The following is a 23,195-nucleotide window of genomic DNA, read 5'->3' as shown; positions in this document are numbered from 1 at the left end:
TTATATATTAAACAACAATCTTCTATCTGACTTTGGAACTGTGGCAACTAAGATTTCACGTGGAGTTGACAGGCAACTGTCAGTTGTTTGAAATGAGGGTTCTGTTTGGTCATTTAGGTATCGGGGGTGTTTTCCGCAAGATTCCTCGGACGAGAATTTATTTATGGCACTAGTCACTATACATAGAAGGTGGCATTCCTTATATATGAACTGCACATCGGTTGAAGAAACAAACTATAATAAAAGCGGTAGGAGATACCGAGAAATGACTTCTTGATTTGAATTCAGCATTCCAAGGGTAAATTTCATAGATTTCGTCCCAACCCTGTCTGTCTATTCAAACTGGAATTGGTAGATATCTTTGATTTCTGATTTCAACACTGATAGGGGAAAACGGTGATACATAGCGAGAAACTGTTTCTGATATGGAATCAGTGTCGCAGAATAGCTCCAGTCTCTGCCCTTATCCTTGTAGAAAACGGGAAGGTGTAGAATCTCCTTAAAGCTAAAATTGTAATAGATATCAACAAATCGTTTCGCGTACCGATTCAGTGTCTCAAGAACAGGTTTTCCTCTATTGCATCCGGAAATGATATATTTACACTTCCAGTTTTTATATTAACTCCCCAAAAGTTAATATTAAAACTGTGAAACTCAGCCCCCCCCCTTTTTTTTTTTAAACTTATTTACTTATATATTTACTTCGAATTGATATAGTGATACGATTAGCCCTTGGTGATATCGTTCCCACCCCAATATTCTGTAAATCTTCCACATTCAGTTCTCTTCTCCGTTTTTTCTTCTGACAGTATGAGGGGCTATTCTGATTAGCGAATTATGCTGCTGCTTCGTTTCTCTATCATGGTCAAAATGCATCGTTTTAATCTTCTTCTTTTAATACTTTTTTTTTCTTTACTTCTCTCTCTCTCTCTCTATACAATTCGCGCAGCACCTGCAGTATTACACCGCGAACAATTCCAGAAGTTTTTGTTCTGATGTTCAGAGTTTCTATGTTTCTTTGTACAGAGTTACACTTCATATAAAGTTCTTAACAATTTCTTCTTCTATCGATTCATTTCTAGATGTCAGTAGTTCTTTACGTCTGTGGAATACTTGCTTTGGCTTTATTGTATTGGTAATTTTTATCCGAGGATATTGTATTACCCAAATATCTACCGTATTTGAGGGTATATAAGACGCATTCCGTTTCCTGCATTCAGTTTTGAGGAAAAAATATTTTCACCATATATTATGAATTTTTTAAATTATATTTTAATTGTCGTTTTACATAAATACAAAATAATACTTTAGCAAGAATCATATGCGGAGTTAACAATGCTTATTTAATGTAGAATCGCACGCCGTCTGGCAATGTCCTCAGCGCATGTGCGTCCAGAACAAAGCATAGAAACTTTGAAACGGTAAATAAAGCGATTGTATTCAAACTACATTTACTGAGGCATTAAATGGTACTTAAGTGGAATGCTGTTTCACACTGTAAGGAAACAAAGATGTTGTCAAACAACACGGAATCGGGAATACTTACTAAAATTGAAATAATCAAAATCTTTGTATCCACGTATAAGGTGCATCTCTTTTTTGGACTTCTTAAAAAAAAAAATGGCAAATACAGTAAAATATCTTTACTTCGGTTTTATTTCCACCGAGTAAAATTCATACTTTCTGTTGTTTCTCTTTTATTATTTTTTTGGGTCATTTTGTTTATTTTCTTATTAGTATCTTTCCAGTTTCTTATTTGAATTAGGTAGTGCCTCAGGTATTTCCCCTATTGCTTCCAATACAATGTAGTGCAAATTTTACTGTACTGAACAACTGACCATTTATTGTCGTGTTTCCTATAGGCGAAGAATTCATGTAGTGTTTATTCCATATATACACAGATAGCAGAAACCTTTGAAAAAGCAATTTACTTTATTAATATGGTGTTGGATCACCTTTAGCCTTAGTACAGCTGCAAACTTGAGTATAACTCATGAATCGTTCCAGAAGAATAATAGACCATTCTTCATTCCGTGCAACACATAGGTGCGCTAGAGATGATGGATTGTTGGCTAAAGTGTTCAATAATATTAAATTCTCGTGGTAGTAATCTCGACTTTCTCCACCAGATTGAAATGACGTTATTTTAGAAAGTAGGCTAGTGATTGGGAGAGAGACGCGAGGTCATGGCTAAATACAATGGAACTTTGGTATTTACTCAGATACTGTACATACAGGTCATTTCCCCCTACTAGTACTCATTTATCTAATTAATTGACGAATAAAATCATTCATTTTTTTGTGTTCTTATCAGAATTGAAATTTAAATTGATTAGATAGAAGTGTCTATCTCCCTTTGTTCAGTTTAGTGTTAGTAAGTTTTAGGTAAAGGATAAAGCTTCGAAGTAAATATTAATATTTTTTTCTTTTAGTTTAACGTCTCACAGTTGCGCACGGGGCTAAGGGAGATGGTGATGATGAGATAAATCATAACGGTAAGTGGGGGAACTGGAGAAACCCGAGAAAACTCACGCAGACGGTGTTTGTCCACCACAACATTCACTTAGCGCGGGTTCTAATTGAACCATGGACTCGTTAATAATCTTTTATTTTTATCAAATGAGTAGAACAGTAATGAGATCGAGTAAAGGCAAGTCGGATTAAAGTGTTAAATCTTCTGCTTGTCTTTTCTCAAAACATGAGCCGTGAGATTTTTAGAGGCTGATTAATCCAGGTATTCCTGAAAGATCTTAGAAATAAAATTTTCGGGAGATTTTTGTGTATATTGTGCAAAATGTCAAATCTAATTTGTGATGATAACGTGATATAGCCAGGGGTCACGAAATAATGATGCGTTCCATATATAGGGTAAGGAAAATATACAAGCGTAAATGGTAAATTGATTAAATTACAATAGCTAATATTAGACCGGGTTTGGAAGAAACTGGAAGCATAAAATTGAATAATTTTCATGTTTATTAAACTATTAAACATTTCTAACACAAAAATAAAACTATTGGTTACACAACACGAAACAAATTATTGTATATAGAGTGAGTCGTTTATATTGAAACGCCTTTGTCACTCTTAAACAAATTTCTTATGATAGATATACCGGTATCCTTACGATAACAGGTTTCCAGTCCAACTTGAAATTGTATGTTTTCAGATGACATTAAGTCATTAAATTATGTATTTCCAATTTACATGTTAAATGAAACTTTACATTGCGACGTTATTATTTTGTTTTACAAAGGACACTTCAGCTTCACGAAAACCCAAATTTTCGGTGTCGCTAAAGCAGCAATAGCGCAAATGAAATTGAAGAGCAATGCGCATCGAAAGTACCTTAGTGTCGAATACTAAGTCACGTATATCTAATAAATCGAAACAAAGTTAATTTGATTGAAAATTAGATTCTTTTTCAAAAAGGTTTATTTCGAAAAACTGCTCAAGTAAGTATCACATAGCTTGTTTTCAATATACGTAAAGATCATAATGCCACTCACAGCAATTTGATACCTCAAATCGTTCTGAAGATGATGTGATGAGAATTGGTAAAGTATCCAACACTGCTTGAAATTGTGTAATCGAGAAATTGTAATGACAACACAAGCATTAAATACTATTGTTTTAATGATATAGAAGCAGAGGGAAGCAACAGTAATCTTTTTAAAATTTTCTACAAACATGTCGTTTTACTCAACGTCTCTGCCTATATCTTGGAGCTCCTCGTGGCTAAGTGGCTAGCGAATGCGCCTTTGGCGTGGGAGACCCAGGTTCAATTTCCGGTGAGAGCTCATGTAGTTCGAATCGGATCCCACATTAAGCTATAGGTCTACGTCTCATATAGCCTTGCTGCTGAAAGGGATGCTAAACTCAATTCAGTTCAGTTCAGTTGTACCCATATTTTTCATATCAATTTTTTCATCGTAGTCTTCACTTTCTTCTTCAATAAATGCTGCTTATTGATGCAAAGCTTAAACCCCTGTTATTAAAGAAATAAAATGACAATGCATAATTGCCTTTGAAACCAGTAAAACACAAATACGTTACTCAAATCGTATATCGAAATCTACCTTCTGAATTCATGGAAAAGACATTGGATTTTTGTCTGCTTATAATATGCATAGTAAAGAGTCAAAGAACCACTTCGTAACTTTCATATAAATTTATAACTGTGTAGTTTAGCTACGTGCAATATGTATATGTTTCTTTAAGGACAACGAACACAGAAAAATGGTAAGAGAATTGTAGTATCCGCGACAGGTCCGAAGCCAGGGAAAATGTTTAGGACCTAGGTGTCATGAGAATATTAGAGAATGACCTATAAACTCTTATGCCATAGAAATCATTCTAATGTCGGAATTTTAGGATGCAAGAAATGTTGAGAAGATGGACTTCGTTTATCTATGGGTCCGATCCGCGAGTTATCGGTAAATTACCATAAGCGTAGCACAACTGCACGCAATGAATCATTACCCTAGAACGGTAAACAGTGTGCAAACATTTTATTTTAATATTGCTTTCTGTGTTACTATTGATGTCATGAATTTAGAACAAACTATGCTACTTACAGTCGTGCTTTATACAGTTATTTTCCTAACGTTCTACATAGGGAACATGTAACTACTATAACATTTGGGAGTTATATATTTGTTTGTGCATTATTATTAAACTGAAAAATTTAAAAAGAAAAATCCCAATAGATATGTATAGAAGTATGCTTTTACATTATCGTTTCACAAGCATGGTTAAAGTCGAAAATTGATGAAAGAAAGCGTTCTGCTGCACTTCCCTTTCTTCGTATACAATTCAAACTGCAATATATCCCTGTTGTGCAATACTCGAACTTGCATTGTGGCTAGATGCTTACAAACAATTGATTTGAACTATTGAAAACTTTCAAAAAGTATTATGTCCCACATATGGGACGTCAGGAATATTTGGGTTAATAGATATTAAACCACCCTCCCCCTTCCCACATTCACTCATAATTGCCCTTTATTTAATAAGGAAATTTATACAAAATTACCGAAGTATTGAAAGATACAATAAACGTCTCGGATTTTCGTTAGAAACAGTACCGATCTATTGACATTGTGCATTATTTATATGTTTGAAAAATACAATCGACAAAAATACATGTACAATCCGCGGCAAAAAACCTGCAATATGAGGATGTAAGTTTATTGTGAAACTACGCCTAACAGCACAGGAAATGAACATAACGTGTAAGTGGAACGAATCACGCCAGGATAAACCTCGGCCTTCTCCCGTGCACACTTATTTTTGAGCAAAAAACTTCCCGTCGTTTCACAATAAACTTATATGCTCATGTTGCAGGTTTTTTGCCGCGAATTGTACAAGAATTGTTTTATATTTGTAGTAGAGCAACTTCATATTTTTATTGTATGCAAGTGTATATAGAGTATGGTTGCAAGAATACAGAAAACTGATATGTGGTGGGCTTGCTTAAAAAGTTCCACTCGAAAATTTATTATATAGAGTAATACGTTGTGTCTGCAAAATAGTTATCATTATATGTCAGGCTCGGACTGTACATAAAAAATACAGAAAACTGTCAGTTTGCTGGTACGTAGAGATAGAGAATCTGTCAGAGAAGCGAAAGAGTGTCGTTTCCAACTTTATTATTATTATTATTATTATTATTATTATTATTATTATTATTATTATTATTATTATTATTATTATTATTATTATTATTATTAATAATAATAATAATAATAATAATATATTATTATTATTAATAATTTTCGTTCATGCGTAAAGTAATTGTAATTTCATGTATGTTTACATAGTTTACTGTTATTACAAATTTTAAAAAGATGTTCTTTTTTCTTCTTTTTATTTAGGGAGTGGTAATCCATTTCAAAACCTGGAGAAAACCACTGTTCTTCAAGAAGCACGCACATTTAATGACACTCCAGTAAACCCTAGAAAATGCACCCATATTCTTACGAAGATTTTGTATCTCATCAATCAGGTATTGACTTCAAATTCTGCTTTTTATATATATATGCAATACTGATTTTTGTGCGTAAATAAAATAGTAAAATACCGTAATAAAAAATAACTTTATTATGCCTGTTATTTTTGTGAAAATTTTGATGTGAAACATGTGAAACATGGGAAACATGGGAAAAATGTGAAACATAACACTTAACAGCACTTATATTCTGTTACTGCATATTAGACAGTGAATGATCTTCTTTCTTCGCTTTTTCAGATACAATATAATTTTATGTCTTCCAGTTTTTGACAAATTAGGTATGAGTGCTTTCTAGATTATGGTTATATTCTGAACAATGTGAGTATCTTTTTCTCCATACATTGGAACTGACGAAGGAAACAGATAGTGTCATGAAAATTTTCACAAATTGAACATACAGACAAGTTAATAATGGTGCCGACATTTTCCTTATTATATCCTGCTCTAACTAAACTAATAATGAGCTTCCCCATTGCGGGAAAGGTTCCTTCTTGATTGATTTTAGCAGATCGTTATTATAAGTACACACTGCATTTACTTAACATTTAACCTCAAATTAAGTTTAACTGGTTTGAGGCTTCCCGCAATTCGTGTTTTAAATAGCAATTAGTGAAATTCTCAGGACTCAGTTCAATAATACGAGTTAAATGTTTACGTTGTTTCAGAGTCAGTCAGGTTTGTGATCAGGCACAAGTTTTTTTTAAAGTAAAAAAAAATTAATAAAATAAAATAAAATAAAATGATGGTAAAAACATCCATCCTACCATCTCAAGATTTAAAAAGCAGTGACGACCAACATGACATAAAAGAAATGAATTTTACTAAAATTCAAAGAGAGATTTTTTTTTTATTAAAACAAAATTAAATTTGGACTTTTGTGATTTGGACAAGGATTGGATGAGGAGGAAAAATGTAATAGTAGTATTAGTGTTAGTTCATAAATAGAAATTTGTTAATCAATTTTTTCTTTCGTTTCTTTAGGGAGAGCAATTGGGTACTACAGAGGCAACGGAAGCATTCTTTGCAGTGACCAAACTGTTCCAATCGAGAGATGTAATCCTGCGCCGTATGGTGTATCTAGGTATAAAAGAGCTGTCATCCATCGCAGAGGATGTTATCATTGTTACGTCGAGCTTAACAAAGGACATGACAGGCAAAGAAGACCTCTACAGAGCTGCTGCAATTCGTGCTCTTTGTAGCATTACAGATGTAAGTATGCAATGGTTGTTGAGAGTGCAATAGAAATGTTTTCGTGGCGAGAATAATATTAAATACTTAATTGAGATGTAATAATGGCATAGTGTGTAGTTCATTTGGGTTTTGTACTGTCTTTTAAAAAAATGAAATGTAATTTTCATTATCAGGGCTGATTAAACTAATACTTCGAATATTATATATTACATATTGCTAATTATGTAGTCGAATTTGATAGTAATTTAATATATATTTAATTGCAGTTGTTATTATTATTATTATTATTATTATTATTATTATTATTATTATTATTATTATTATTATTATTATTATTATTATTATTATTATTATTATGCTAAAATGTAATTTTAAGACTGCTGTTCTTCGCTTTTCGTTGTTTTAGATAGATAGATTAGTAACTTTTACAGCGTTGACAAGGAATTATTTCTGCTTAACTGACTTCTATCAACATTGTGTGTTATATTAGTACTCATCCTTTTACAGTTTTCTTATTTATTATTATTACTATTATTATCATTAGTATTATTATTCCATCTCTATGTAGTGTTCTGATACGACATGCTGTATTTTGCCAAAAAGCTGTTCGCGGCACTGAAATAATAATAATAATAATCTGTGTGAGTATTCTGTTTCATGTTCATTTGGCTGCATATTGTTCATATTTAGCGTGCCCTTATTCTTTCAGAGTAAGAATAAGCCTGCAGGATCCATACTGACAAGGATCTTAAGATTCTATTCAATAAAAGACAAACACCGTGTGCGTGGGTTTTCTCGGGGTTCTCCCGTTTCCTCCCACTTTCTTCATTCCACCATTTTCATTCATTACTCATCATCACCGTCTCCTTTAGCCTAACCGGCATATTCGTGGGACGTAAAACTCAAAGATTTCATTTCATTTCATTTTCTATTCAATAAAATATTAAACGAAAACCTCAAATTCCTATCCAATCCAATCAGATGGAATATTTCATCAGTATACATTGTCGGCTGTTGTGTTTCTGTGTAGTCCTCTTTATTATTATTATTATTATTATTACAATGTAAATCTGCTCTATCTCGAATAAAGATCCTGGGTGGAGTAATTTTAACATGTACCTTCTTCAACACTGAGGCTATATGAGACGTGAATGTACTGTTTTAAGGTGAAATCCGAACCGATGGAGGGCTCTCCGTATAGTCGAGTTGATAGTTCTCGTGCTTTAGTGCTTGTGCACTAGGCGTTCTATATCTGGTGGGGGCACTAAATTTTTGATGATAATTTAGCATTCTGAGACAACTGAGGAGCCATTTAAATTAAGAGGAAACTGAGTCCATAAAGTCAAAGATAATGCTATTAGTAGTCAGCACCAACTGACTACCAGCACACACTGACTACACACCACTTGATTGGGTGCACATTTGTTTGCGGCCAGACTCGTTCAGGGCTAAAAGTAGTATTAGTATTTATGTATTAGTTTTATTTGAGCATATGACTGAGTGTGTTAATTTTATATGAGAGCGCATTTCGATAGAGAGAGTTTCAATTTGAAAACTTAAAGATTTAGTTGATTTCTTTTAAAATAACATTTTTTTTTTCTTTTTTCTAGGCCACCATGTTACAAGCTATTGAGAGGTATATGAAACAGGCTATCGTTGATCGTAACCCGGCTGTAAGTAGCGCAGCTTTGGTTAGCAGTCTTCATTTGACGAAAATTGCAGGTGATGTCGTTAAGAGATGGGTTAACGAAGCACAAGAAGCAGTAAATTCTGACAGGTAATACGACATCCAGATTGTTGAGGTTCAAACGAATATTTGAAAAATCTCATTGAGATCTTTCGATCTAAATTATTTTCCTGGGTTCCTGGTAAACACCACGCCCAGGATTTTCTTGCGACTAATGTTTCGATTTTACTATTTGAATTTTAAGATTCCGTTTCTGTTTGCTAAGTAACAAATTTTTTCCAAGGCTAAGTTCCATTTTTAAACAAACTAAATTCTTTTACACGTCGTTTGCATTGTGGTTGTTTACAAAACTATAACAAAAAATGTGAAAGAGACAGTGAGGGACTGACACTTGGTTAATCTGAGTTACGACGCTAAATCTATAAAAGTTGAGAACAGTAGATCTTCACTAGAAATGGTTGATGATTTGTCTCGAGATAACTATTTGCGTAGATTTTCATACTTAAAACAACTTTTAAGTACAATTAAATTTAAATTAAATAAAATTACATGACTGTTATTAAATATCATAGAAAGTTTTTACCTTTCTGTTGCGTAGATATATATTTTTTCAGGGTTCCTACTAGTCAGGGAAACTCAGGGAAAAAGGACTGGAAATCAGGGCAAGTCTGGGAAATTTTATAAAATATATTTTTTCTAACATTAATCGTACACCAATTTCAAATTAGTCAACCATTAATGATCACAGTATGGAATATAGCTCAGATTTTTATGGGTGTTAAGTGGAATGTACGGATGAGCAATTGATTATTATTTGTGTCTATAGAATAAATGTTCTCATATATAAATGTTCACCATTATTTATTCCTTGTTTATATGTCAACGTCATTCGACACCTGTCATGAAAGTCAGAAGGAAGTCAGGGAAATAGATTTCTCCAGATCAGTAGGAACTCTTATATATATATATATATATATATATATATATATATATATATATATATATATATATATATATATATAATTATTATTATTATTCTAATATTCGACCGCTTCACTTCTGTGGAATTCTCTGATATTCAAATTATTTATGCAGGTAAGTACAAGACAAGAATGGCAGATATCGTCTTGCCTTAGTCGCCGAAATGAAGTACTCCTGACACGTTTGCGTATCAAGCATCCTCATCTGACGCATGATTATTTGCTGCGTGATTTGTCCGTATTGTCCCACTGAGTACTCTGTACATTTTTGTCGAGTGTCCTGAATACTTAGAACTTAGAGAACGTCACAGACTGCCTCGTGCACTTGACTCTCTAATTGCAGATGACATATGGTTTTATTGATCGTGTTCTTTCTTTTGCTACATCTTCGATCTAGTTCACGTTTTCTGGGCGTTTTAATAATTACATTTATCGCTGCCACAATTTTAACTTTTCCTCTCACTTTTTATTGTTCTTTTTATGTATTTCTATTATTATGTATATTTTATCTTGCAAATTTATTATTTTTAAATTTTATAACGATCATTTCAGTTTTTTTATATCGGGCAGTCCGTGCTTGAGTTGTTGTATACAATATATTGTGACGGAGACGAATAGCTGTCCCCATGCAATTATAATCTAGATTCCAGCTCGCGCCCAGTGAGCTTTATGGTGAACAAACACCGTGTACGTGGATTTTCTCGGGGGTTCTCCCGTTTCCTCCCACTTTCTTCATTTCGCCATTTCATTCATTTCTCCTCCCACCGTATCCTTTAGTCTAGCCGGCATAATCGTGGAACGTAAAACTTATAAAGATTTTTATTTTTTTCAATTATAATCAATCAATCAATCTAAGTACAACTCCTATATCTTGTTTCTAAGTTGGATCTAAAGTGTGTGAAATACAAATTTAACACTGAAAAATATTACTGAACGCAAGTTCGAATAAAACGAAATTGTGCTGGTTATGTGGCGTCTTAAAGATATTAGACACTATCAGGCATAGTAATATTTGCATCTTTGTAAGCGATCTCTCTTTTCACTATGAATACAAAAAAGATGTAGCTACGGACACTACGAACAACAAAGAAAAGTGCGCTTGTTTAATGTTTGATATATCCGGTACTGTAGGTTACCTTTATTACTTCGCGTATAAAGTTTATTAGACACGGTTACCAAACTTGTTGACAAGTTGAACTTGTTACACGCGAACCTAAGTTACTACAACTCAGAGGCAGGGTTCTCTGAGCACTTTTGGATCTCACTCTTTAAGCACTACTACGAATACTAGTTAAGTGATCGTGTCGAACAAGTTTTATACAACGGAAAGTTGATGATAATTTACAGTTGTATGAAGCTTAACAACAATGTATATAATATACATCGTACAACAAGTACATTTTCTTTGTGTTCGCAGTGGTCTTCAGTAATATTTTTCAGTGTTAAATTTATATTTCACACTGTTTTATATCCAATTTAGAGAGAAAATGTAAAAGTTGTACTTAACCTACATAATTTGAACGATGAACGCATAAATGATTGACGAAGCCTTCATAAGTAAAGTAAACGAAACCGTAGGATCAATAAATAAATAAATAAATAAAAATTACGCAACAAAAAGTGAAAACTTTATTTTACTTCATGATAAGTACAGATTGCGTAAAAAATGAAATTTGAAACATCTTCACTAGTAGCTACTTTCTGTTCTTTACCCTTTTTTTTCTTTCTTTAACTTGCCTATCTGGTGAAAGTTTAGCGATGTAATTTTTAGTATACATATTCTACTGTGTAAGGGAGTGTTTTCACAATTTTCTGGTAAGCAATTTATTGTATCTGTGGTATTTGGAAAAAGAGGAAACAAATCCAAAATCTCAGTTTTCAGATACAGATGTTTAATTTTTTACTCATTTCGTTAGTGGCTTGTACTGACAATGGAATTCTGTTCTTCAATATGTTGCAAATATTAAGGAACAACAATCAGTTGTCAGTACAACAATAGAGGTAAAAATTTTTAAAGTGTTGATCTGAAAATTCTCTCACTTAATATCAAAAATAGTTCGAACATGCGACAAGTTCATATAAGTTTTCTTTGATTTATTATATGAGAAAACGTGAAGACTCAACTATTACTATTTACACCACACCTCTAGTAGTTATGAATTTAGTGAAATTTTAATGAATGAGAAGTTTTCTTCAACGTGGTTTATTGTGAATATGGGTTATCAACCTATCACTTAGATTTGAAATACAATCGAACATTATGTTGATTGTGATTGACCAGTATAGTTTGAATTATCGCTGCTAATAAATAAAGTAGAATCCAAAGTTAATGTTTAATGAATTTAATGATGCGTAACAATATTACATTATTTTTATTTCTTTTTTCACGTTTTTAGTGTAATGGTTCAGTATCATGCACTTGGTGTTTTGTATCATATTAGAAAGTCAGATAGGCTTGCAGTTACGAAGCTGGTTGCAAAGCTGACAAGGATGGCTCTGAAGTCACCTTATGCTGTGTGTATGCTGGTAAGTATATTCTATCATTCTCTTTGTCAGTTAAAGCTATGTAACAGTATAAATTGGATCTGATTTTTATATATACTAATGAAAGAAGTAAACAATCGATTTTTTAATTATTATTTTACACACTAAATCCTCTATAAATAGGAATTCTAACGCAAAGAGTGTAAAAGTGACTGACTGGACCTGAACTCGAACCCAGGACCTCCGGCATACCATGCTGATGCATTAATCACTACGCGACCCAGCCCTCTTCCCAAAACAGCCACTCACTCTCGAGGTTGGTGCTCTCATCTCGGATCACGTGGGTTGTACCACAGACCCCTGATGTAACAGGACAATCCTGTGTCCATATACCGAGCACCTTATGACGGTTGTAATTTCATATATACTGGTACTAATGAAAGGAGGAAACAATCGATTTTTTTTTTTTTTTTTTTTTTACTTTACACACCAAATCCTCTATAGGTACGATATCTAACGCAAAGAGTGAAAAAGTGTTAATTCTAATGTGACCGATATATATTTACCCTGTCCTTCAATCCGGGAGACAAAAAAATCTCAGGAATTACTTGACCAGTCATTATAAAATTTGGTGAAAATGGAAAGGATCAAAAGTTAGGAACCGAGGGTTTCTGAGTGGTAGAAATTTACCATTTCCAGTTTTAACGTTGATGGCTATAGGGCAACAACGGTAATAGAGAGATATAATTTTCTAAAATTGGCTAAGCGACCCAAGATACATTGCATCTTTATCCTTAACCCTACTAAAACCGGAAGTGTTAGAAATCCACTAGAACATCCGGTTTCAATATTGATTTATATAGAACAAAAACGATGGCAGATAACGAGAGATATTTTTTCTATATATTTTTTTTTTTAAATTTTGAAATTGATTTGACGGTTTAAGAATAGAAACCATCTCCTTTAACCCTGTGTTCAAACCGGAAGTGGCAGAAATGAACTAATTTCGTTTTAACGTTGATCGTCTTAGAATAAAAACCGTAATAGATAGCGAGAAGCGATTTTCTGTAATCATTTAGGCGTTCCAAATATATATTCCATCTCTAATCTCGCTACTGACACCGAAAATAGCACGATGTACCACTTCCGGTTTTAACGTTGATCGTTATAGAGTGAAAGCGGTAACAGATAGCGAGAAGCTGTTCTCTCTAATCGATTAAGCGTCTCAAGAATATGTTCCATCCCACTCGAATCTCTATTAAAACTGGAAGTGGCAGAACTAGATTACTTTCGATTCTAACGTTGATAGTTACAGAGTGAAAACGCGTTTTTTCATAGTTGATTAAGGGTCCGAAGAATATATTCAATCTCCACTCTAATCTGTCGATTAAAATTGAAAGTGGCAAAAAATCAACCACTTACTGTTTTAACGTTGATCGCTATATAGTAGAAACGTTAATAGATAGATAGAAGTAGTTTCATGCAGTTGATTAAGCGTCTCAACGATATATTTTATTTCCATCCGTAAGTCTCTACTGAAATCTGAAAGAGTAGAAATCCACTACGACTTCCCGTTTCAAGATGATCTAAATGGCGAGAATCATTTTTATGGGATCGATTCAACGTTCTAAGAATACATACCATCTTCTCTCTCAGTCCGCTGTTCAAAGCGTAAGTCAGTGTTTCCCAACCTTTTTGAACTTGCGGCACAGTACGAGTGTAACTTGAATTCTCGCGGCACACTCATAGATATTATTTCTAAATATAAAATACTGTGGTAATTTTTCTGTGATTACTGATCTTCTCACAGAAAAGAAAGCTCGATCTCTGATTTTCCCATGTGGTAAATCATTATGCTTAATATTAGTTCTAATTTACAAATAGAAAAAATGCAATGAAATACAGGATTCAGGTTATTAAAAATCCGCTTTCTTTTTCGAAAAGTGTATCCACCTTTTCACTAAGAAGGAAGATCACTTAATAACGAACGAACAAACAAATCTCTTGTACTTTTAAAACGCAAGTGCAGGTAATTTGTGTGCATGTTTGCTTTAACAAAAGAATTGAATGATATTCTAAAATTTCAAGGAATAGTCTGCAACAATAAAGCAATAATATTTCTCTACATTAAAAATATACAGAAAAGTAACACGATATAAAACTTATAGTTTATTAACATGGGTAATATATGTTACAATTTTTAAATATTATATGAAGATTAAAATTGTTCAATAATATTAATAATGTAATTATTTCTCAATAATATCTATTGAAGGTTACAATCGTTTAATAATAATGTATGACGGTTACACGTTGGTGCACGATTCAAAATTAATGTGCAACTTGAGCTTGATGTTCTTTCATAATCTTCTTCAATTGTGGACGGATAGCTGATAAACACACCCTCATATCGTGATCCGGAGTGGCCTGTTCTTACATTTGATTGTGTTCATTGCAGAAAATTCTACTTCACTTAGTAGGATGTAGAAAAGGAAATAAAAACTTTCTCGGCCTTTGTAGAAATAGCTGGATATTCTCTCCGGAGAAAAATCCAGAATGATGCATGTCTTGCTGTGAGTGCTCTAGCTTCCAATCTCTGTCATTCCTCACATCGACAGGTTCATAGTAATGTGAAATGCAAATATACATTTTTCCTATGTCTTGCAATTTGGTTGCTATAGAATTAATAATTTTGTTTCGATTTCCTCGCGGCACACCAGCGGCCAATTCATGGCACATCGGTTGGGAAATGCTGGCGTAAGTGATAGAAATCAACCACTTTCGGTTTTAACATTGATAACTATAGAGTGCAAACGGTAACAGATAGCGAGAAGCGGTTTTCTATAATCAATTAAACGTCACAAGAATATATTCCATCCCCCTCTAATTTCTCTATCAAAACCGAAAGTGACAAAAATCGACCACTTCTGGTTTTAACGTTGATCGCTATAGACTAAACACGATAATAGATAGAGATGATGTTTCCTGCAATTAATTAAACATCCCAGGAATATCTTTAATTTCCATTCTTAAGTCTCTACTAAAACCGGAAGTGGTAGAAATCTACACAATTTATTGTTTCAACATTACTCTACAATTACATAGACCAAACATGGTTTTAGCGTTAATGGTTATAGAGTGATAACGGTACCAGATAGCGAGAAGTGGTTTTCTGCAATCAAGTAAGCGTGTCAAGAATATATTGCATATCCACTTTGATTTGTACTGAATCCGAAAGTGCTATAAATATACTACCATTTCCAGTTTCAGTACTAATTGAGGAAATATCACATCATAAAAACAGAATTCCTTCACGTGGTGTGGACGTGATACTGCTACTTTAAAAATAAAGAAGTTTTTTCTTCTTTTTCATTTACAATCATAAAATCTGTTTTAAGAAATGCATAAGCATGATTAAAATGAATACCAAAAGAAAAACAGAAATATTTATTTAACAGGTATAAGTAAGAAAACATTAAGAAAGTGAAGTTACATTTATTATTATTATTTTAGTATGTGGAAAATAGTCCATATTTCTTAATGTACCTAGTGATGTCATAAGCTCTCTTACAAAATCAATAATGAAATGCGGGAGCAATTAATTGTAAAGCTAATTTAGTGGTATTTGGATTGAGAGCAAGGAGAGCACAGAGCACCAGTGACTTTCAGAAAGAACCACCTCGGGCCTTCACACAGGCCTTAAGTCTCGGAGGCCAGTCATCAATCATGGTACGCACGGTCTCTATTGGAAAATCTGCTGCTTTCGTCAGAAAAACATTCTTGAGATTTTCAATGTCGAGATGTCTTCTGCACTTCATGCCTTCAAGCAAGGACCACAACTTGTAGTCCAGTTGTTTGAGACCAGAGCTACTGAAGAGCCAGATAGCTGGTGAGATGAAATTATAGCCAGTTTGTCCTTGCTTAGTGGGTAGGTGCTGAGTCTTGTTGGAAGCTCCACGGGTCATTGAAATTTGGTGATAGTCAAAGGTTTCACAACAAGCTCCGTTACTATCTCTTGTTACACTTTAGCCGACGTTTTAACACAATTTTCGCAGATGTGGAGCTCAGTTATGCCGTTAGACGACACCCTACAGCAAACCATCACCAAAACGATATGATGACTTCTCAAGATCCTCGGCGTTTTTTTGGACAAGTATCCTGGAATGTGGAAGTATGCTGTTATTTTTTCAGCTGAAAGACTTTTCAGTTATGAAGAGCTCATCAGTAAAGAGAATCCTCCTGTGGCTCCCTTTGCGTAACGTTAAAGGTTTTAATTTTTGCTCCCATGGATCTTGAGCTGTGAAGTGACTACTACTTCGTCGGTAAGATATTAGTCCTAGTTCATTTCTAAGCATGCGAGACATTGATATTTTAGAAATATTCAGCTCACAAGCCATTAGTCATCGTTTCCTAACAGAATTTCTTCAAATAAATGCCGCGACTGCTTTCACGATGATTTCTGTTTACAGTATCGGTTGATGGGTCGATGGACAAATATCCTGCTGATCTTTAGATTTTTCAGAATACCGAAGATTTCAAATGAGGATTTTCCCACATTATGCAAAGCTGTAACTGCCACACGGTTTTCGTGAATATCCTATTTCATTAGAGCTGTCTTGCAAGTCACACGTTCTCTACAGCATCCCAACACACAATGATACTCATTCTCTGCTGTCACGTTGAAGGGTAACCTTCAAAACCAGTTACAATCCCTGCCAACAGTTGATAACAGAATTTGTAATATCGTTAGATAATTAGCCTGCACTTATTTAGACAGGTCTCTGTTACATGTAATTATGATAAATCAAAGTGAATTATAGTAAACGTTGCATTGATTTTTTTTTTCTGATTATTTTCAGATTCGTATCGCATGCAAACTCATTGAAGAGGAGGATGCTGGCACTGATTCTCCTCTGTTTGAATTCATTGAGTCTTGTTTGCGTCATAAGTCTGAGATGGTAATATATGAAGCTGCACATGCTATTGTCAACATGAAGAAAACGACTTCACGAGAACTCGCTCCGGCAGTTAGTGTTCTTCAGTTATTCTGCAGTAGCCCTAAACCAACTCTTAGATTCGCGGCAGTTCGTACTTTGAACAAGGTAATTAAATTTGTTTTTTCTTCTTTTTTTAAAATAAGTAATTACGCAAAAAGCAATTACGATTTTCAGAATAATGTTTAGTAAAGTACAGGGAGTGAAAATGATTTTGTCCGTGGAGGGGCACTGTGTGCTGTATAAAAGTATCCCTTCTTAAATTTGTAATTCACAACAGTTTACATGATCTTACCAATAACAAATGAACTGAATACTATTGAAAGCATAAATGAAAACAAGCGAACTATCTGGTAATGTAAGTGTACTGCTTACTGATACAAAACGTAGTCCTTTTAATCAAAGGACAAAACCAATTTTATCCTGTACATTTTTCCGCTGTTCTTTGCTTGCTAGCAATTACTTACACAAAATAATTTAAATATCAAGAATATAACATTTTTATTAGTAATACTAATAGCTGTACCTAACCTCGAAGCTTTTGTTTTTTCTTTCTTCGAAATAATACATCGAAGATTTTACTCAACACTGTAATTTTCCTGCCTGAAAGTCATGCTAGTATAGTTGAAAACTGGTTGTATTATTCACAAGTTATGTGCCTGGTATAACGAAAAGATAGAAATGAGATTTAAAAAAAAAAAACGCATTCATAAATTAGGGATACACAAGACTATGTGCGATAAATATTTTTAATAGAGTTTTTTTTTCTAATATATTTCTTATAGAAGTTTATTTTCTTTCCAGGTTGCCATGTCTCATCCGGCAGCTGTTACTGCATGCAATCTTGATCTGGAGAATTTAATCACAGATTCTAATCGGTCAATTGCTACATTAGCAATTACTACCTTGTTAAAGACGGGAGCTGAGTCATCTGTGGAAAGATTAATGAAGCAAATAGCAAGTTTCGTCAGTGAGATAAGTGATGAATTTAAGATCGTTGTTGTACAGGCAAGTATGCAGCTTTTACATTAATTAAAACGTTTTCTTGAGGGTTTTACAGCATACTGCTCTGTGTATATATACTGTACAGAGCAGTAGTTTACTGTTATTTCACATTTAAGTAGATTTTTTGAAAAGTGTGATAAAACTATTGTCACTTATCAAAAGTGTACAAGTAGCTAATTCATACTCTTTTTCACAAAAACACCAGGACAAACGAAATAATTTGAATAATTTTCTTCAACGTAGGAGTACAGTTAACGAAAACTAAGCTCAAAATTCGTAAAATAAATACGAATTCGTGTATATTCGTTTTGACGTTGCGATAAAAGAACACACCGTGGTGTTGCTGGTAATTATACATGGATTCGCTTACTTGATAATAATAAATTCGAGGCATCATTTTTTGTTTTGATTTCACCAAGTCGTATTTCTCAGCTTCATTGTAACTGGCATTCTCATCTTCTCATGAAATAAGTCTTATAACTTTCATTTGGCCCATTTGGGATCAACTTTGTTCATACGTACGAACATACCTTTACTATGTTTGTACATAGTCACTATGAAAGTCCAAGTACTTTTGGTAGCGTGTCACAGCTTTCGTAGTCGCTCTCTGTAGAATGTGCCACCTGAGATTTCAGCTAATCGAGAGCTTGATGTCTTGAGAACTTCACTGTCATTGAAACGTTGCAGATCGAGTCACTTTTGCAGGTGAAGGAAGAAAAATGTAAAATAAAAAGGCGTTGTCATGAATCAGAAGAATTCAAGGCCGTAACATTTGTTCGTGGCGCCGGTTTTGGATAGCACATCGCAGATCACTGTTGGTCCATAAATGGCACACGATTCCCGATGGATGTCAACTGCTTTCTGTTCTTTTGCTGGGAAAAATCGGATCACAGCCCTCATATCACATTCGCCAGGATTTTCCATTACGCCAGCCATTTCAACTTACTGCTACTCACATATACTCAACTCCATACTGAGAATTATACCGATGTTAGAAGCACAGAATAGTAGTGTGTGCTTCCGCGCAAGCTTCGTCAGGGTTAGAAGTTCCACGTTTAAAAACACCGGCCTTTTTTCTTTCGCCCGTAATATACGTTTCTACAAAACCCACTTTTGATATTTTAAGATATTTTAACGTGCTATAGATATCCGCGAAATGTGAAGAAAAGATATCTGATTCAGGAGATTAGTATTATAGGAGTATATATAATCAGCGAAGTGGACATTCGAAAACTAGTTACTTAGCAGATATCAATTTTCAGTGTAAATTGCTTGACGTTTCATTGTATAGGGAGGGGAAAAAGTAAGAAGGAAAGAAATAAAATAGGAAGTGACTGTAAAGCGTCCAAGTGGGCACTATCTTGGCAGTCGATATGGCACCCAACTGGACCTCCACAGCAGTATTTCTCTTCTCTCCATCTCTTCTTTGGGAGACCCGGGTTCGATTCCCGGTGGGAGCTCATGTGGTTTGGATTCCACGAACTAATCAGTAGGTCCACGTCTCATATAGCCTCGCTGCTGAACGGGACGTTAAACTCAAAATCAACTCAACTCCATCTCTTCATAACATTTTCCAAATGTCATGAACATATTTACCTGTATAGTATACGTACCTTCTAAAAGAGAACCTCAAATCACAGAATATTTCACACTCTTGTCGTTATACATTTTGCATTATTGATTATAAAGTTTTATCATGTAATCACACATTAATTATGACGAATAGCAAGGAGTATCTCCAAACGTTAAATGTTGAAGCTGTACTTGAATATATATTAATTTGTGTGATGTCATATTGAAATTGTTTCCAGAAAGATTATTATTATAGAGGGGAATACATTGTTACAAAGAATGATCTAATATCTGTGCTTTTTGTATTTTAATACTAATTAGTTACAATAATTGTTGTTTTATAATCACTAATTTAAAAATAGTTTGCGATATTCTAGTTTTCACCCGAACTTCGTCGCTTTGAAGTTCAAAAGTTTGGTTAAAAATCAGAATAAATTTGTATTAATCATTGTGAAAAAGAGGCGAAATTTAAAGATATTTCCTTCCTATTTAGGAAATATTTCATATTTCCTTTTAATGACGATCAGTTCATTTCAGTTTAACAATAGAAACCTATATTACACAGATCTTTTATGCATGCTAATATTTTTCGTAGTACTTATGTGTGTAATGCGAATAATGTAAATTCAACTTATTTTATTGAACCTAATATTCTATTTCCTTCTATTTCCAAATGTGCAGTTCAGTTAGCTAAAAGTTTCGGTGTGATCATTATTTAATTAAAGAAAATTATGTATAAGAAATTAAACATAGATACGGGCTGGAAGTTATGTATTTTGCTGTTATAGTTTTTGTTTATTTATCGTGGTATCCGAAGAGTGAAGGAGGGGCAATCGGACCGGCGACCGAACCCGGGTGTTCGACTTACCATATCGGTGCGTTATCGGTGCGTATCTCTATCCTTGAGGTCGATATTCAATCATCCAAACCACAGAAGTACAAATTATGTCTGTTATTCATGGGCAACACAGTATCTACATATTAACTAACACTTATGAAGTTGAATTATGTACTTATATCTAGTTCCTCGATTTTCAACACATACCAGGTGTTTCAGATAAAACGTCCGATGCTTATGAATTATAAACAATTGGAAATAGAAGGATGAAGCAAGAAAATGAGGTAGGAAAATGGCAGAGGATGCATTCAATGGAGTCTCCTGCCTGCTCTACAGGGTTTCTATCGTGAGGCTCAGGGGAATATTTTAATTTTAAATATCAATGTATGTTTTTTGCATAATTGCATAATAGAAAAGCAAACACTTTTTGTAAGAAAAAGTTTTTCTTATGGGGCACCGTTTGTGAAATAGCCATAATTTATTTGTGAGTTCTTGCAGTCAGATGGAACTCCAGTTAAATGGTGGCCATTTTATTTAACAAATTACATATCTGACACCATTTAAAATTAGACTGGCATCTTGGGCCGCCCACATGATAAGGGACCCGGTGCGATAAACAGAGAGCTCCATTCCATTCTCCCTCTGTCATTTTCCTATCTCACTTCTGTTCCATCTTTTTATTTTCATCACCCGTTTGTGATTCACAAGCACTGGACATTTTATGTAAAACACCAGTACATAGTTATCATAATTATTACATTAGTTAACAAAGGTTTTGTTACATAAAAGGAAATACCTGTTCTTAAAGGAACTTTTTGCGCTGAATTCGAATATGCACTCGGTTTTTCTCCATCACGTACGATTTTCCCGTAACAGAGGGATTTTCGGGAAAATCCCTCAAAAATTTCCCTTTTCGTTTATTTTACACCCCAAGATCTTGTCCCCTTGCATATACTAACATAGAAATTATACCTCAGTATACTTTGATTCATATTTAACAAACCCTCCAAGTTTCGTAATAATCGCTTTATTCTTTCTAGAGAAATAAATATGTTTGTATGTATACTGTGTGTACTGTTTATTGCACCTTATAGTAATGCTTTCAGATCTCTTAAGCTGAGGTAAAACGTTTTGCTTTATTACCACAAACACATATATAAAATATAATACAATATAATTTACAAGTGTGACAATTTACAATAAACAATAATACAAATGTACCAAAAGGTCATGAAAAGACAATCAAAACTATCACAATATATGAAACTTCCATTGGGTTACAAAAACGTACACTACTTCCTTCTTTTGTAAGAAATGTTGCATTCTCTAACAAGACCCCAACAATAGTCCCCCATCATTGAAGGATCCCATCGTCCCTGGTACCTTTTCTCCATTGCCATTATATCTTGGTGGAATCTTTCCCCCTGTTCGTCGCTGAGAGCACCTAGGTTAGCAGGAAAGAAGCTGAGGTGGGAGTGCAAAAAGTGGATTTTTAAAGACATCCTACAACCCAACTCTTTGTATTTCTGTATCATGTCCTGTACGATTTCTGTGTAACTCTCAGCTTTGTTATTGCCCAGAAAGTTGCGCACAACACACTTAAATGCTGTCCAGGCAGCTAGCTCAGCACTATTTAACTTGCTGTCAAAGCTATCATCAAGCATTAATTTCCTAATTTGGGGACCAATAAACACTCCCGCTGAAATCTTAGCATCACTTAGGTTAGGGAACTTATCTCGCAAATACTTGAAACCTTCACCAGATGTGTCCATGGCTTTGACAAAGTTTTTCATAAGTCCTAACTTGATATGAAGTGGCGGTAGTAATATCTTATTAGGATCTACCAAAGGAGCGTATTTGACGTTGCATTCTCCAGGTACGTAATTCACTCTAGGTTCCCATTCCTTCACTTCATAATGTTTGTCATCAGCTCGGCTATCCCATAAACATAAAAAACATTGGTACTTCGTGTAACTGCACTGCAGTCCTAATAAAATACCAACTACCTTGAGATCACAACATATTTGCCAACAATGGTCCTTGTAATTTATAAGATTTAGCAAAGTTGACATGGTGTCATAGGATTCCTTAATCTTCACTGAGTGCGCAAGTGGTATAGAAGGTTTTTTATTTCCATTATGTAAAAGGACAGCTTTAAGGCTGACCTTTGACGCGTCGATAAATAACCTCCATTCTTCTGGAACGTAAGGAATTCCTAGCTCCGCCATCAACCCATTTATATCCGTACATACGCACACATTATCTTGCGTTGAGAAATAGCTTGAAAATTGAACATGCCTTTTCCTGTACACTGATATGTTCGTTTCTGCATCCAATAAGTTCCACTGCTGGAGCCTTGATAACCATTTCATGAACAAAACGAAAAAACTTGGAGAATTGTATATATATGTATTAAGATATACATATACTG

At 34.1% G+C, this 23,195-nt stretch overlaps 1 protein-coding gene across 3 annotated transcripts in view; it reads left to right on the top strand.

Annotated features, from left to right (window-relative positions):
* The window catches only part of gammaCOP (coat protein (coatomer) gamma), an 81,504-nt gene that overhangs the window by 31,403 nt on the left and 26,906 nt on the right, over nt 1–23,195 (top strand). For all 3 annotated transcript variants that reach the window (XM_081742753.1, XM_081742752.1, XM_081742754.1), the window contains 6 exons: nt 5,877–6,007; nt 6,995–7,222; nt 8,815–8,981; nt 12,268–12,397; nt 17,215–17,457; nt 18,154–18,357. In XM_081742753.1, coding sequence (XP_081598879.1) covers nt 5,877–6,007; nt 6,995–7,222; nt 8,815–8,981; nt 12,268–12,397; nt 17,215–17,457; nt 18,154–18,357 — 1,103 coding nt within the window. The remainder of the gene's footprint in view (nt 1–5,876; nt 6,008–6,994; nt 7,223–8,814; nt 8,982–12,267; nt 12,398–17,214; nt 17,458–18,153; nt 18,358–23,195) is intronic.

The sequence above is a fragment of the Thermobia domestica genome, chromosome 16, assembly GCF_964235325.1.
Source record: "Thermobia domestica chromosome 16, izTheDome1.hap1.1, whole genome shotgun sequence".
NCBI lineage: Eukaryota > Metazoa > Arthropoda > Insecta > Zygentoma > Lepismatidae > Thermobia > Thermobia domestica.
The sequence above is the reverse complement of the archived record's forward strand: the minus strand, read 5'-3'. Positions and strand labels throughout refer to the sequence as shown.